Below are 17153 nucleotides of genomic sequence, written 5' to 3' on the forward strand. Positions count from 1 at the left end.
TACATGGGGAGGGACCATACTAACAGCGGAAGGTTCTTCAGAGTATAGAACAGAGCAGCATATGGAAGGAGACGGGCTAATGGGGACAGAGGCATCCAGCAAGATGAATAAGCTCTCCCACAGTGAAGTTACCAGAGCCTCAATTCTACTCCGAGCTGGAAGACAGAATGAGGCACAGAAAGAGTAATGAATGAGATGCATGCAAAGCTGCATTACTGGGCTGGAACAAGTACCGGACCGGGGGAACAGGAAACCAGTATCTGCAGGGAACAGCCAGGCCAGTCAGCTTTCCAATTCTGCTACAGTGAGACTCTACCCACCCTGCCCCACGCACACTGAAGGACATGCGCCTAGGAAAGTGTCACTGGAGGTGCTGTCTTTTATACACGGTAGATGCTCCGACTGGAACTTCATTGACATCTAATCTGTTCAGTCATTAAGAGTCTAGAGATAGCGGCTGTGTCCCCACACTGGTACATTTGTAATGGAACATTCCAGGTTTTGCCAGCCTGGCTTCCTCCAAAAAGTCAAGCAGAATCAGATAATTATAGGTAGCCTTAAACTTTTAATCCCTATTGCTTTTTCTTCATTAAACAACTGCAACACTGCAAGGGGTTCCCACTCATCTATAGACGTGACTATGCCTGCACTCAGTTTTGGTACCCTGAGGTTTGCACTTGCTGAGAAGATACTACAGAGCTGCAATTATCATCAGAGCTGCAGACTAACACCACAAGGTACTTAACTGCCAAGAGGCAAAATTCTCTGCAGGACAGAGGCTGATTAGACATCAGCTATCCTGGATGTCTGTAAATACCACAGAAATAAAACAAACCTCCTACCTTTGTACGTGCTCCCATCTCACTGTCTCAGCAGCAGGCCAGACAGCCACTCCTTTCCTTCTCGCTACTTGCCCTGTTTGACAGGGAGACCCCCCCCACGCTCATGAAGTACAGTATCAAAACAGCTCATGCTCTGGAGGTTCCTCCTGAGGGTGACCTGAAACACCCAAAAGCCTCTCTCATCCCCTTTAGCTGTGGGGATAAGGTAAAAGAGGGTGAATGCCACAAGAGAACTCTATTCCCACGGAAGGGTCTGCACACTTTCTGCCTGCTTAGAAACTACTAACTATAGGAAAGTGTACGAACAAGATTTTTTTCTTTTTTTTTTTTTAATTTTGTTTGGCTACATGACAGACAGACTGCTTTAGTCTATTAGCAGAGCTGCTCCCATTCTGGCTAATATTCGGAGGGGAAAATTCCAGCTGCTGCAGGCACAAATCAAGATGTCTCAGACAAGCATGCAGCAAACAGCAGATGAGTGGAAGAAACCTTACAATAGCCTTACTGCCTCTGTGAAGCCAGTGAGCTGTTAAAGAAAGCCCAACTAGTCATACCTTCCTTCCTTGCCGAGTGAATGAACATAATTTGGACACTCTTTGAAAGAGCATGCGGTGGGACTTAAATTATGTGGCTAACGTTAAGCTGTTTCAACAGAGCAGCCTGAAATCAATGGTTGAGGGAAAGAGGAAGCAGTCTGCAAAGCCAACCTGATGGTGAAAGGGAGTATGGGAGAAGGTGTTAAAGCAGAGATGTAGACTAGGGCAGAGCTACACTAAAGAACAGCAGAGACTGGAAGAGGAGGAAGCCAACAGAAAAATTTGAGGGAAGCAGTCAGAAAAATAATGCGGTCAACACAAGCTACTTACGTGAACGGATAAACCATGGCAGCGACTGAAGGTTCATCCCGGGAGCAAATATAATCAAAGTCCAGCATTCCTTGCACAGCCCGTGTCTGCATCCCCCAAATGATAGCTTTGGTGTGACGGCTGAACAGGGTGGTAGCTTTACCTGCTCAGAGAGAGAGGGGGGAAAACCCAAAACGCACTCAAAATGTACATCTGTGCAAGACAAAAACTGCAACTTTGCCAAACGTCTGCTGAAAGTCTCCTAGACAAGCAAACTGCCCTCCCTCCAAACTGAACCCAGCAGGTGAGCTGCAGGATGTAGTAGCCACATTGTCCACACTAAGGAAGAAACTGCAGATGAGGCAGCATCCCCCTTCCCAGGATTCGGAACACAATAGCCAAGTTTTGTGTTTCACAAAATGGGCAAGTGCTTAATCACAGGGCAGAGCTGTTGTAGGAGAGGAGAGATAAGCAGTGAAAACTGCCTCTTCCTCTTCTCATGTGGGCCATTCATGTTCCTCCCAGATAGTTTTATTCTGCAAAGCTGAAGAAAAGAATTCTAAATTTTATTTATCTGCACATGGCCTACAATCTGGGAGAACCACAGGAGGTTTGCCTCCTGTGTTTGTCAGGGCACCACAGTAGAACAATAGGAAATAAAAAGAAAAGCGGGAAACTGAGCGGACAAAGAAAGCAAAGGAGCTCTACATACTTAGCTTTTGTTTTCAGGTTTTTTTTGATGATCAGAATCCAACATAAACCTGATGGCTCCAAGAACTTATATGTAGCCCAAAACTTGGCTTTGGGGACAGAATCACAGGAAAGGCAACTGTTCAGCTAGTGAGGATGGACTGTTTGCTTAAAGTACACTTACACCACTTGTCACAGCAAAATATTGAGCTCCTCCCTTTGACTCCAGGCAGAGTTCCTTTTAAAACTCTTAAGAACTCAAGAGCTGATCCAACCGCTGATCCCAATTCAGTCTACAGCTAATTTCTTTTTGGCTTTGAATCAGAGGTAAACAGCATTAGGGATTAAACAGGATACTGTTGTGCAGGCTTTAACAAGAAATCAGTCCCTGTTCTCCTGCATGTTCATAGTTTAGATGCATGGCCACATGACTTGTTATTAGGAAACTGCCTACCCTGAAAAATTCCGTTTATCTTGCAGGTGCCTGCAAGGAGGCAATACTAGTATTCAGAGAAACAGGAAAATGCAGGCCCAGAAAGGTGATACCATCTGTCCAAGACCACACGAGGAAGAATCTGAGAGCCCCCCTTCTGCTGTCCCTCCTCTTACGAAAGGGGAGACGGCTTGAAACTCTACCTTGACCCCAATTCAGCAGTTTATTCTCATCCAGCACAGAGCTCAAGAGAGTGCTTCACATCCCCGTAACTTCACTGAGCACAAGCTTTAATGGTTTGCTGAACTGATAAGGCAACTAGAACATTTAGTTCATTCAGTGACTTTTCTGTGCCCTTCAAGGCCCATAAATAAGCAAGGCACCCGCACTATTTTGTTTCCCTTTGAAACAAAATGTTAGTCATTAGGCATGGTTAGTGATTCCTTCTTTTTGAAAGCAAAGAGAACGGAGCTTTTCGCAATATACCTAGGTCTGCTTTTCTCCATAATGATTATAGGGGATAAGGGAAGAAAAACTAAAGTTTGTTTGAGACCTGTCCCTCTCTCCCCCAGAAATAGTAAGTTTTTGTGCAAGAGAGTACGTGATCTACACTTGAAAAAACAGATGAAAAGTTCATATGGTGATAGCCAAATATGCTGGGCAGGAGGGAAGGGAAGGACCAGACAACACTGCAAACTTTTGGAGAGAAAAAACAGCAACAAAACCAAGAACTAAAAGTCAGCTGCCAGCAAGGCCAGGCACATTAAGCTTGTCACACATGTCCTACCTGAACCAGGTCTTGAAGCTGGGATTGAATCTGTTGAAGAGAGAACCACTCATGCAGCTATATGCCAGAGTTGGCTGCTGTCATGCCAACAGCAGGGCACCTGCCATGGGGTGCTGCAGCATCCCTCCTCCCCACAGCACTCAGGTCTTTTGGGTTTTGCTTTTGGTAAAACACAAGCAGACTGGAGCACTCTCCACATATCTGGACATCAAATTTTGCATTTTGCCATCTATAAGCTTTTTGCTTGTCCCAGCACAAACACATTTCAGGTTCAGGTGGCAGTTCCTTGTGCTGCAAGCTCCACAGATCAAACATTTTCACTGTATTTTTGAGCTATCGCTCGTGCAAAATTCTGCACACAATGATTAAGAGCAGTAGTGGATTTTGTGAGGCATTTCACCGGAATTGGACCCAAATCTTGCCATCATCATGCCATACTGTTGTAAACAAGGCCAGTATCTCCTCACATTGAAGGGAGGAGGACCACGACATTATCACATTCTGTATCTGCCCAGTTCTGCTGTTTTCCCCCCATACAACATGCTTTTACCCAATAAGGCTTCCAACAAATACAAGCAAAAACCTGCCAAAGCTCTTGCATATTACCATGCTAAAGAAGCTTCCTACAAACTTCCGTTTGTAGGAAAACTGGAAAACAGGACAAAAACCACACACCACACAGGACCCTCCAACCCTAAACATGTGAGGAGTATGTCACAACTCCTACTGAGCTGACTGCAGAGAGCTCATCCAGGAAGCTGCAGTACGTACCAAGGACTTTCTGAATACCTACATCGTTCCAGCAGCATCCCATGGGAACATCCCCCAGGGAATTAACTGGGGAGCAGGTATCAGTTCAGCAACCACAGCACAGACACTCTAACCTGTTGTCCGCTGGCCTTGCATAAGGGGATGTGGGAAAGCTGGAGCTAAACCATGCTGTTCCCCTTCAGAGGAACATCCCAGATCAAAGCAACTCTGACTCACCTTGCGTATGAGCTAATAGCACAAATGACAACATTCTCAAAGCACTTCTTAAATTCAAAACAAAGATAGACAGGTACCACAAAATTGCTTCCCTTTATATCCAGAAAAAGCATTAGTTTAGTCCACATTCTGCCTTTTGGAGCAGAAGAGAACCGCTAGCAATCACTTCCAATGCTGGACTTACCAAGAGGTGTTGTCGGCTTTGCCTTCTTGGCTGGAGCAATATCATCAGGTTTGGACTCTGAGAAGGAAGCCGTTCTGCTTGGTGCTGGAGTCTGAAAGATTCAGAAGCCAAGTCAGTAAGGGATGGTGTGCCGGATAAGGCCTGGAGCATGTAGGAAAAGATGGCCACTTTGGCTATGCTAGTCTACAAAGAAAACCAGAGAAAGTCAATGTTGAAATAGGACCATTTCAGTCAAGTGAGGGAAAACTCCTAAATGCCCAAGATCCCAGTAGATGCAAGAGTCTCAGGGATGGTTTTGAGGGGTCACATTTTCTGCACAAGCGAGGTGCATGTTGGGAGGGCCCTTTTTGATAAACCTTGCAGGCAGAGCTGCTTCAGCTTCCTGGACCTTTGTGCAGATAGTGGTGGCCAAGATCCGTTTGTGACCTGTTCAGACAGGGAAGCTGCCTCGAGGAGGCTCCTCACAAGCGTTGCCTTTCAGGGAGGGGAAGGAACTCACCGAGGGGCTGCCGCTGGCGTTGAGGAGGAAGTTAGCGGTGTGGGCTGCAGCAGGCGGTTGGTTGGGGATGGGTCGATGGCCGAGCGCCATGCCCACAATCGCAGTCATGTGAGTCTCCGTGCCAAAGACATGGATGGGGATCCCAGTGGTCTTCCCTGTGCGTGCATGCAAGAACAGTTAGCCTTGGGGGGAAAAGGGAACAAGACGAGCTTCTGTCGAAGTGAAGCATTTAACCTTGAAAAGGCTCCGCAGAAAGCAGGGGGAAGACACAAGATGCAAGAACAAAACTTAAGGAAATGGTTGGTCCTTACCAACTTCTCCCATGACACGTAATCCTTCCTGGTAGTTCGGGCCTCCTCTTCGTACGAAGATCCTCACCTCATGCTCCTTCAGAGGGCCCTGGTAATCCTTAATTGCTCTCACGATGCCCTAAAAGAAACGTACAGGCCAGGTGAACTGGGCAGCCCAATGTTGACCCTGTCCCTTCCTCCCAGGAACTCCTGGAAAAGATGTGCTGTCAGCCTCAGCACAACACCCAGCTGGGGAGAATGGCTCAGGCTTGATGACTGCGGGCATTTGCCGGTACTTTTGAGTAGTCACTTACTTTAAAAGTGGCTGCTACATTGGTGAAGTTAGCAATGCTGCCTCCAATGATCAGGATTTTACCTGAGGGAAGAAACACAAATAAAACTGTTTCAAGAACACAGTGTGCTGTAGGATCATGAAGCACGTTAGGACATAAAGTGAAACAATGCTGCAGTTCAGACTAGCCAGTAGTTTGCAGTAAGTTGTGTTTAGCAGAGCTTGGAAGAGAAGAGCTTTGTATCAAGCAAAAATTTTTTCTGATAAGAGTATCTTAGGCCACATTTGCTCCTGTCTCTGAAGCAAGAGCTGACTGAAATCCACCACTATTTCACTCAGAAGGCGGCAGTACATTAAAAGCTCTGCCAGGGAGGTCTAAGCATAGTAACAGCCCAGATTTGTTCAGTTTTTTCCCCCCACATGCAGCTTCATAGCTGAGCAGCTTTGTAATTGCAACGACTCTCTTACCTTCAGGGTGCTTCTCTCGTGTCATGAGGGAAAGAATAGTCTTAGCATAGTCATAGGTCTGTTGCTCACTTGGGGCTCCCGAGTATTCCCCATAGTTAGCCAGTTCATTCACACCCCCCAGGTCACAAATGGTGTCACTGTAAAAAAAAAAGAGATTAATTATAATTTGAGTCACTATAAGGGCCTTCATAACACATTCCAAATTCCTGGGAAAGTGGGACTTGTAACAGAGAGATCATGCTGTCTGCTGAAAACAAAGCTACTCTCCTCTTGGTGCCAGTCACAATTAATCTTGTTATACTTCCTAGATATGATGGGAACTCGGTGACTACCACAGCAATGATATTACCATAAACAGCTTTCAGCCAGCTTGTTTCTTTCCAAGTCAAAAAGAAACCATATCTCAACCTTACAGAATTAAACTGTCATCTCTAAGGGACAATACGTTCCACATCTTGGTAAGAAATCTGCACAGCATCTTCATTCTGGAGGTCCTAAGCAGACATGGTGTGGGAAAAGATTGCTCTACAAGTCTCCTTTCCAGAGACTGCATTGATTCTTTTCTTCCAGCACTGTAAATCCACCCCCCTCTCTGGAAACCTTGTTCCTGTTACCTGTAAACCACAGAGGCACCACCACCAGCCACCATGGTCCAGATCCTGCCTCTGGGGTTGAGAATAGTAAGCTTCAAGCTGGCTCCACTCTTTGCATCCAGGTCAGCAATGTAGGCTTCCTGCAAACAGAGCAGCACGCTATTTAAACTTCCTTTGTGTCCTCCTCCTGCAAACCAGAGGGTCCATTTCCTGGGCCCGTTTGGACATGCAGAGCTCCCACATCTCCTCTCAACTACAACTGAGGGGACAGCAGTCCCCCTCAGGGACTACAAACACCATTTTTGTAAGGGATGAAGACCCAGCTTCATCTCTCAGGGGCCAGGACCGATTTGTGTTAAGTGTTCTCCAAGACAGAACACTGAAATTGGATTCGATATAGACAGCTTGTGCCATTCCCTTGGTAACAAATTCAAAAGGGATCAACCTGAGCATATGTTCAAATTCTGATTCTTGCTTGGGGAAAAAAAGAAAAATCATAGCCTCCAAAGAACATGTTGTCTTTCTAAGGCCTGCTGTCTTGTCTCTTGCTTGTCCCAGGTGAAGTCACAAGTGATTGCTATAAATAAATCTGATATTCCTTCATTTGTAAAGTGCAGAGCAAGAAGCAGAATTTTCATGTTTGCACACGAAAACCTTTGGAAACGCAGCCGACTGCTGGTGGTGTTTCACTAAGCTGTACTACACCAGCCTTTCCATGAACGGTGACCGCCGCCTCCACTGCTCAGCCAGCCCTGGGAACCTCCCAGGTTTCATGGTTCTGTGTATGACAGTCAACGCCTCTGAAGTGAAAGGTCTTGTTCTGACTTTGTCTGCAGACTGAGACCAGAGGAAACTGGAAAATCAACACACCCATGGCTACACGGTCTCTGCAGCCAAGAATGTAATCACCAAGCGAGCTGTAATTTGGCTCAACGTGGTGTTCCTGTATCGCAGTGTGCTTGCCTGTTGTGAAGCACTTCACTGCGAGTTCATTAAAATTCTCAGCAAAGGCACTGCCATAATAACCTTCACCGTGACTTGCAGAGGGATGATTCGGAGACAAAAACTGAACTAATCCTTTTAAGAGCAAATTGAGTTAAGTGCTGGCATCCAGCAAGCTACATGGAGAGAAATAGCTAAATGGATTTCCTGGCCGTGTTACAAAAACCTTCCCCACCTGAAGCACAATTATAATTATTAAAATGAAAAAAGTCAGGACAGGAATCTTTTTGGCAACAGCAAAACAGTCACCTGAAACAAGTAACAGAACAATTAAGGAGAGAGCTCTACTTCCAAGAGTTTTGGAAGCTGCTGGGAGGCTCTGTGTGAAGCAGTGTTTATGGAACCAGCAGTACGAACCCAGGGAATTCCAAGAGGAAACGGGCATTTCAAACTTTAAAAGAAAATGGTTGCCTGCAGGCCTCCTCTTGGTCATCTCTGGCCAGGAAAATGGGTGCATTAACATCTTAACTTTTAACTTTGTGAATCCAAAGAAAATAATTGCCATCTCTCACTCACACGCAGATTTCGCACACGACTGCTACTCTGCTCTCGGAAACCGTAACCAAAACACCGAGGGAACATCAGCTGCCACGAGGCTGGCAATAACCAGCGCTCCAATAAAAAAACGATGCTGACAGGGCAGCAACGCAGGCAAGAACCGTATAAGGAAGACTGTACGAGTACAGAGCTTTGGCACATAATTGAATGAAGTTAAATATAAGCCTCCATTTAAAAAAGTCAATTCTGAATTAAAGAAAAGAACTGAAACAACATCCAAGCAAAGATAAAAGCAATTGCAGTTCAGAGTGCTGTTAGGAAAGTCCTAGTACTACAGCAACATAAGCACAGGTTTGCATGACCTTTTATCACGGATGCCAATGCCAAGGTACTTGAAACACAGCAACAAAAGCCACAAGAGAGGAAACCCTCAATGCCATGGATGTACCAGCAACGAGGAATTAACCTTGTGGGCCACTACAGAGGAATCTGGTCCAGACTGGGTTGTTACTTGCCTCTGGGTAAGCTTCCCTGCCAAAGGGTGGGGGGAACTCCACGTCTCCCCATTTCACTTTGCAGATGTAGTCAGCAGTTGCATCAATCTTTGCAGCCAAATCAAGGATGTAGACACCATTATCAGTCACTACTGCATTTGAGAAAAAAAAAAATAATCAGAAAATCTCTGTTTCATACAGAGACATGCATTACAGATTTACTCATAAAATTTGATGCCATACAGAGATCATGACAAAAAGCTAGGTCACCTTTGTTCCCTTTCCTCTACATATGTCATTTAGTTGTATTTACCGAACCCAGAGAGTTCCCTTACGAAGTAACTAGTGACCATGGCCATGGGCCAGGCCCCAGCTCAGGTGCTGTTTTGTTCTGATCCAACAGAACAACATTTATGTTCCTCAGTTCTGGCTTAACATCCCTTTCAGTGGAATTGTCCTTTCCACCAAGAAATTAGGCAACAGATAACACCTACAAGCAGTCCTTGTTTTGGATGCATTCAACTAATAGCTCCAGGACACATCATAGCCGCTTTTGTATGTCTTTTGCATACACAACCTGGTACTGTTGCAAACTACATAAATCCAAGAAGGATAAATTACACATTTCAGTATTCCAGAACAGAAAGTCCTGCTCCCAAAAATATCCATTACCTAATGGATTGATCTCGAGGTATGTGAAATATAGATCTTCATAAAGGTTGAACAGGCCACAGATGAAGCTAGCCAAGATGCTGTAAAAAATTTAACACAAATTCATTAAAGCAGCCAAATATAAAGCACAGCCTGCTCTGCTTCATTTATATTAGCGGCAATCTGCAAATCTACTCTGTATCAATTTCTTTCATTCTCATTCATCTTCTCTGGAAGAAGCTGAGGTGATGACTCAAGGAAAGGAAGACCTTGATGACTCATCTTAATTACACTTCACCAAACTCTGCTGGGAACGCAGTCACTCACAACTGTCATATAGATGTTCAGTCTGTTTAATCTTGCCGAGAGACAGAAATGCATCATTGTCTCACTTTCAGATATGCATCTTTGTCAGAACTTTGTTAGCTGGGATGGGGAAGAGACTGCAGTAAACTGTATTAGTGACAGGCTTCTTCAACCCTTCAGTGCTGAACAATGCCATCAGTGATTACGTTATGTTTGGAAAAAATCATGACTCATTAAAATAACTAGGTATAGGCATCTAATTAAAGGAGATACAGAAGCAGCTTTGAGATCTGCAGACAAGCTCGCAGTAAGCATAGGAATAGCAAGAGAATACCTTCTTAGACTAGGCCAGAGTAAGGGAGAGTATGTTTCTGAATTAGAAATCGGATTCACATCTTTTCTCTGTTTCTACTAAATAAAAGAAACTCTGCTCTGCTGGCAGGAAACATCAAAATTCAATACGTGTCTCCAACATCTCAGAGGTCAAGACTTCAGTAGACTGAGAAGCACCCCTGTCAAGTGAAGGCTCAAAGCACCACGAACACTTATTTTGAGTTTTACAAGTACCTCAGATAAGGTCAAACAATGTGGATTTAGGATGCATGGCATATTCTTGAGAGCAGCAAGGAGGGTAGGAAGGCAAGCTTTACCGTGAAACAGAACGAAGGGATGTTGCACTGAAATTAAAGGAGAGGAGCTGCCTGGAACTGGACATCTCTACTTACTCCTTTTTATTCGCTGGTGCATGCTGCAGGAGATATTTCTTTACATCCGATTCACTGAGCTTTTCATCCACTGCCACAAGCAACTTCTGAGCTTTGGCATCAACATCTCCCACATCCACACCCCCCTCGTGGTGGAAGAGCACGTAGTCTCCCTCACGGGCAGCGTATATGCACACATAGAACTCTTCCTCCTGCACAGACCCAGGCACGAACATTAGCAAGTCATACCCAGGGAAGCCCTTGAAGGATCTCGTGCCAGTGCTAGGGAAGGGGCAACTGAGCACACTGCAAAGCCTTCTGAGGAGCAGCCCAGATGCTCCCCAGGGTTGTAGAGGCTGCGTTGGCCCGGAGGGAGTGTGGCAGGGCCCAGAGTGCTTCATCCTGGTGAAATGAGCCAGGGACAACCTTTGCCATTTCTGGAGAAAACTGCTCCCATTTCACACAACTGAAGCGCAAACCAGGGTCCCCTCTTGCATGCACTGAGGGCACCTCTATCTTAGGTGATTATACCCTTCCCGCAAACCATGGTGGAGTATGAATGTTTCACCAGCACAAACTCTCACATCAACAGTTTGTTATCCACACTCAGGAGTACCAGATTCAAGGAGCAGTGAGTTGCCTTGACCAACCAACTCTGACCCTCCCAGGTGATCTGTAACCTCCTCCCAGCAGAGCAACAGCAAATCAACATCACTGTTAAGATTTCTTCGCAGGGACTCATGCTGTGCCTGCACACTGCTCTGACCACAGGCACCCACACTGTCAGCTTAACAGCACACTCCCAAGCTTCTGCTTTCTCCACTGTATCAATCCATCTAAGCCGCATGTGAGTCAAAAAAGATTTAAAAGCACTTTTTAATGCTTTATTTGGTACACTGACCTGTTTGTGAGGGACAAACGGTTCAATCAGAAAATTCTTCAGGATTCCCTTAGCATTAGCAATCTGTAGGCAGAAAACAAGAGAAACACCAATAAACACTTGTCCGATAGCCACATTTATGACAGCATAAGGGAAGCTTCGAGAATTAATCAACACTGCTAAAAGAGAGAACCCTTCAGCCTCTTCCTACAGGGACAGGCAGCTACAGCAAGGTCCCAGGAACTGTCCTGCGTGGGCGCTTTCCTGCTATCCAAACCCGAGTTTCCTGGCTCAAGGGACATTCCTGCACAGGGCACGGGAGATACCCCCGGCTCCTGAGGATGCTGCTGCAGGAGCAGACATCAGTGGTCACAAGTTCTTGGCACAGTCCTTCCTTTAGATGTGGTTGTTGAAATCGCTTCTGTAGCGCAATACAACACCCCTCGTTTTCCTGACGGGCAGGCACACAAGATGCAGTTGCCTGGTGTTTCATAATGGCCTTCACGCAAGCCCGGCTGGCTCGGCTGCACAGCTCAGTGCTGGAGCCAGCAGCAAATCAATCATGGAAGGGCCAAGGCATCAGTTTCCTTGAGACAGCACAACTCTATCGGCTCCTGAAACACAGCAGCTGGGATGGCAGGCATTTCTTTATCATTAGCATTGCAGCATCATTCCCAGGAGAACAAATATTACGAGCCAGCACCGAGTTAAAATAAGGACTTGAAGTAACACTCGGTCATCAGCCAAAACACACTGACTGGCTACAATAAGAGGACAATTTTATGACAGCTTTTATACTTGTCTTGTTAAATCTGCCTTGGGTATTAAAGTGAAGCAGCTATGCCAACTAGACACAGCATTTGAGCTATCAACTGCCCACTCCCAAGTGGAAGGGATTTTCAGAATGGTACCAGCTCCTCCTGAGCTCCCACCGCACGGGCCCTACACGACAGAGCTGGGCAGCAAATGCTAAGTGGGAGCACCGAGCCGTGCTGCCTGGAGAGGTGTGTCATTTATTGGTGATTCTTTACCAGCAAAAACTTCACACATGGGACAGTTTCTCACTTGCTTTGCCATAAGCATAACCTGCATTTTAAACCACCATAAGCAATAGAAATACCTGCGCATCAGCTCCTATCATGCAAGTAGGCAGAAAAGACCCAACAAAAGAGTCTTGGTTTTGTTGCTAAGGTGGCACTCACCGTGGTTTCTTGGCCCAGACGCTGTTTGAGCCAAACCTTCACCTGATCCAGAGTGAGGTTAATTCCAACCAGTCCAAGCTTCCCACGTCGCTTAATTAGCTGATCTGGCTTCACCACTAAACGCTATAACATTGTGCAAGAGGGATTAAAAGAAAGAAGCATTAGAAAGTGATTTTAGTTAAGTGATTCTCTGCAGATAGTGAAATAAAAAAACCTTAAATTCTGTACAAAAAACGTCCTTGCAAAATTTCTTTAATCTCCTGGCTGGTGCCTAATGTGCTACAGTTGTTAAGCAAATGCATCTCCCGGTACAAGATATCTGCAGGTTTTTTTATGCTGTACTTTGAGAAGAGCTGCCTTATTTCTAGTCAGACAAGTATACATCAGAGACTGAGGTGACAGTTTCTTTGGCTCTTTTGGATGAACTTTGATAACTCTTTCAAAGCAGCTGTTAGGACGGGGTATACGTACTCACTTTCTTTAAAAAAAAAAACCAAAACAACCACATGCTGAAAAGCAAACAGCATCCCATCAGTTTGGCAAACTGACTTTGTAAGATGCCTCATGAAATCATGAAATTAATATTTCTCTGTGAGCAGAGGCTCATAAGGAGAAACTGAGAGGCATGGCAAGCACAGTCAGCTGTTTACCAAGAAAGCTCCTGCTCTCACTACACACGTGAGACTGGCCAGGGGTCCTGCACATTCTGGTCAACTGACAGTGGCTCTTCATAAGATGCCTACGGAAAGCTGTTCCTAGGTAACACACTTATCTCTAGCTTGCACATATATATATTTATTTTTTTTTTAAATAAGAAATGGGTGCCATTCTCCTGTACAGCTGATATGTCCTGGAACTTCAGCAACTTACAGCGTAGTCAGAACATGACATGTTGCAGTACAGAACACTGATCGTGGTCTTCCTGCTGGACCCTGTAGCCCTTCCTAGCATTACAGAGCTCTGCCTTAAAGGACAGATAGCATCCTTGCTGCCTTCTGGCTTTCTGCAAGTCTTTTTAGAAGCACTGCTGTTATCTTCCTGCAATTCACTCATGCACTTGAGTATGGAACATTTAATTACTTAGTGCAGGGCTGCTATCAGTCAGGCAGTAAAGGACCGTGAAACATTCATGTTCTACCAACCAGTGACTTAATATAATTAACTGCTGGAAAGAAGCCAGCTTGGACAACTAATAAAAAGAGCTCTGGATACATTTTCTCTACAGAAAGTGCATGGCCATGAAACACAAAGAGATATAACACATCTTGCACAGAAAAAGGCAAAAAAAATGAAGTTTTCCCTGACATTTTGCTTGGACACAGGAAACCTAAGCAGTACCCTAACTGAACGTAAAAGCTATCCGTGGAGAAGGCATTCCACAATTTCAGAACATTAAGGGTTTGAGAGCAGGGACTGACAGCTCAAGACTCTTGCTTTGTCTGAATCAGCCTCCTTTACTTTCTGTGTGGTTATTAGAAGCTTCTTGTTTGCAGATATCTCTGCTCATGTATTTCACGGGCCTTAAAGGAATTTTATAATCAGGCCCCTCAGAAGGTTGATACGACAGCCTTGAAACAAGGCTTGTTTCTTCATCGGTGTTGCAAATGAATGTTGCAGAGCAGCAGCAGCGACCGGTCCTTCAGGAAAGATCTGGAGCGCAGTTCTGCTCACAACCTGCCACAGCACGACGTGCTGTGCCCGATGGGGCGCAGCTCAGGTGGGTGGGCAGAGGTTTCTCGGGGGCTCAGCCACGAGAGGAAGGCGAGTCACTCTCCTTACCTCGCTGAGAAGCCAAGGGTGGTCCTGGGTGAGTCGTGCCCAGTCAGTGTCTGGGGTGACTCGGGCATACTTGAAACGGTTCTGGATGGCAGAGGATGTGCAGATATACTTGTACAAGAACTCCTTCCCCGTCTGCTCAGAGATGGCTTTGGCTGACATGGTTACCTAGTCTGAATTGGGGAAAAAAAAAAAAAACAAAACCGTAATCAGGAACAGAGTCCAGTTCTCACAGAAAACTTCCCATCACCTAGCTCAATGCAAACACAGAGCTGGGGCTGTATCTCCCCATTATAAATAGGACTATAAAACTCACCTGATAAGCAACAACTATTCCATGTTGCTTAAAACCTCTACCCCATCCCACTGCCCTGAATGCTCTTTTGGTCCAGCCTTGCCTGCAGGGCAAAGCGTAATCCTTGTCCCAGCCAGCACGGTGCCTTTACCAAACCAGGCAGCTCTGAGCATCCGCCCCCGTCTAGGGGAGCACGCAGCTAAGGCAACTCCTCTCAAACTACGCAGCCCCCCACATTTGCTGTCGTGGGATCTGTGTATCACACCCACCATTTCTTCTAGTTCAGAACCAGGGAGTGACAAGGCAAGAGGAGAGGAAAGCCCTCCCTCCCACTTGTTTTCTTACGGCACGCCACATTTCTAGTCTGAGCTTGACTGCAGACAAATTAGCAATCCCTCATACCTTTTTCTAAAGGGAAAAGAAAGTGCTGCCCGTATTATCAAAACCAGAACACTTTTATATCATTGGTTTATTTTTTTGTTTCAGAACCTAGATGTCTTAGAAGCAGTTTCACAGCCTACAGAATAAGATGCTCAAGACAACAAAGGAGATTAAGGTAAGACAGTTTGGGCTTTTTTTGGAGAAAAATAATTAAAAAAAAAAATTCCTAATGTCATGCCTTTCCTGGAGATGGCTTTCTTCTGTTTTAAAGGGTGTATTCTAAACTGACATAAGTAAATAATTTCTGATCTCAAGGCTGTAACTTTTCTTTCTGAAATGCAGCAAAGTTAAAGGGTCAAAGATGATTTATTTTTAGCTGCAATAAACATTTACTTAAACCAACACTTCATCCCAGTGAACCCATCTGCATGTGTCAAACATCAGAACCAAGTCCTGCCATCAATCAGCCAGAAGTCAGCAAGCAGTTTTGATTTTTCTAAGGGGTCAGACTGCCGACAGAGAAGCTCAAGTAGTGGCTCGTGCTGCATTCCGAGTGCCTGGAGCTCACGTCCCTGTTCCCCAGGCACAGCCAGTGTGGCAGGAAACAGAAAAGCACGCTTAGGGAGGTTTCTGGGAGAGCTGCAAAGCGGAAAGGCACCAACGCAGAAAAGAAGAGCTCAGATTCCATCCGAGTATCTGCACAGTGAAGTATCTGAAATGCTCGGTAAGACTAACTGCCCGTGCCATTGCAAAATCGATGCTCTACTCAAGACCCACAGAGGGAAACAGTTTAAAAATTCCAGTTATTTCTTGTGCTACCTTCTGGGCAATAACTATTAGTAATCAACTGGGTTATTCATCCTATAAGCAAACACAGAATATGCCAGGGAGTAATTAGCCATCATTAGAAGTGAAGACTTTTTGCCCTAGAGCAGAAAGAAAGAGGTTTAGTTCTCCCTGTCCCCCCAAAATAGACAAAATATATTCTGCAGAAAACAGTAGTAGGAGACAGGCTGCATTCTCTCTTTGCCTCTAGAATGAAACAGGTTGGACTAAGTAAGTACTGTTATTGAAAGCTAGGCTTAAGAACTGGCCATCAAATTTGCTGCTAACATCTTTTCAAACACAATTCAAGGGTTAAAGTAGAAAAGGAGAAGCCACAGAAATGGCAAAAAGTGTTAAACAAATCAGTGTTCCTGCTTTCAGAGAATGACTGTTACACAAAACTCCAACACGATTGCAGTGCAGCTTCCAATTTAATCCCATTTCAAAACAGCAGCAGGCAATGTTTCTGAAGCACCCTATCTTTCTTCATAGAGTCAAAAACCCATTCTTGTGGCCATAAACACTTGCACCAATTATTTTGTCCGCTAAAAATAATCCCACTTTGTTTTTATTACCCCAGTGCCAAACACAGCCTAAGGAGTGGAGAGCTCTTGTGCACAAACCAAAGCAGACCAAGCACATTTTGTTTGTCCAGTCCCGCAAAGCCAGACACACATCCTACCGCTCCATCCTCCCCTGCAGCCCCCTTAACGTCACAGCCCTCGCAAACGCCACGCTCAGGCTGCTGCCTCGCTTCAGTTGCTCTCCAAGAGGTATTCCTAAAAATACCTATTCAGAGATGCTGAGGGAATAGAGTTGTCTCAGAAAAACATCGAGAGCCATTGAATTATGTCGAGTCCTGGGGCTACGAGCAGCCGTTCTGCAGTAACGTTAGAAGCAATCTAGAACTTCCATTGGGTGCTCCTAATTACAAAAGATGGAGTGACATGGAGATAATGTAGTTATCTCAAGGCGACCACTTATACACAGCTATCGGGGAACAAATAACAGCAGCACATATTGGAAGAGGACGTAGCGTCAGTGAAGGGGAAATGCTGGGTACCAGTGGATTAACCTCAAAGATTTTAGGAACTGGAAGGCTTGCTGCACAACCTTCTCAGGCAGGCTGCAATTCTGGCTGTAAGCTGAGCATGGACACTGAAGTTCATCTCTTCTTGGTGTTAATCCACCACAGCTTTCTAGACTGGTAGGAATTTTGTTCGGAAGGG

General features: G+C 45.3%; 1 protein-coding gene across 5 annotated transcripts in view; it reads right to left on the reverse strand.

The window, feature by feature from the left end:
• Positions 1 to 17153, reverse strand: part of ACLY (ATP citrate lyase) — a 31242-nt gene that overhangs the window by 8121 nt on the left and 5968 nt on the right. For 2 of the 5 annotated variants that reach the window (XM_054801372.1, XM_054801373.1), the window contains exons 2-15: positions 14427 to 14596; positions 12648 to 12770; positions 11467 to 11529; positions 10587 to 10777; positions 9577 to 9656; positions 8926 to 9056; positions 6932 to 7050; positions 6318 to 6454; positions 5872 to 5933; positions 5579 to 5696; positions 5268 to 5422; positions 4769 to 4859; positions 3598 to 3627; positions 1709 to 1850 (exon numbers count right to left, since the gene is read on the reverse strand). In XM_054801372.1, coding sequence (XP_054657347.1) covers positions 1709 to 1850; positions 3598 to 3627; positions 4769 to 4859; positions 5268 to 5422; positions 5579 to 5696; positions 5872 to 5933; positions 6318 to 6454; positions 6932 to 7050; positions 8926 to 9056; positions 9577 to 9656; positions 10587 to 10777; positions 11467 to 11529; positions 12648 to 12770; positions 14427 to 14585 — 1601 coding nt within the window. In that variant the 5' untranslated portion in view covers positions 14586 to 14596. Of the gene's footprint in view, positions 1 to 1708; positions 1851 to 3597; positions 3628 to 4768; positions 4860 to 5267; positions 5423 to 5578; positions 5697 to 5871; positions 5934 to 6317; positions 6455 to 6931; positions 7051 to 8921; positions 9057 to 9576; positions 9657 to 10586; positions 10778 to 11466; positions 11530 to 12647; positions 12771 to 14426; positions 14597 to 17153 lie in introns of all 5 variants that reach the window. The other 3 variants (XM_054801375.1, XM_054801376.1, XM_054801374.1) reach the window with 2 other exon arrangements.

Source organism: Grus americana, chromosome 22 (genome assembly GCF_028858705.1).
Source record: "Grus americana isolate bGruAme1 chromosome 22, bGruAme1.mat, whole genome shotgun sequence".
In the NCBI taxonomy this organism is placed as follows: domain Eukaryota; kingdom Metazoa; phylum Chordata; class Aves; order Gruiformes; family Gruidae; genus Grus; species Grus americana.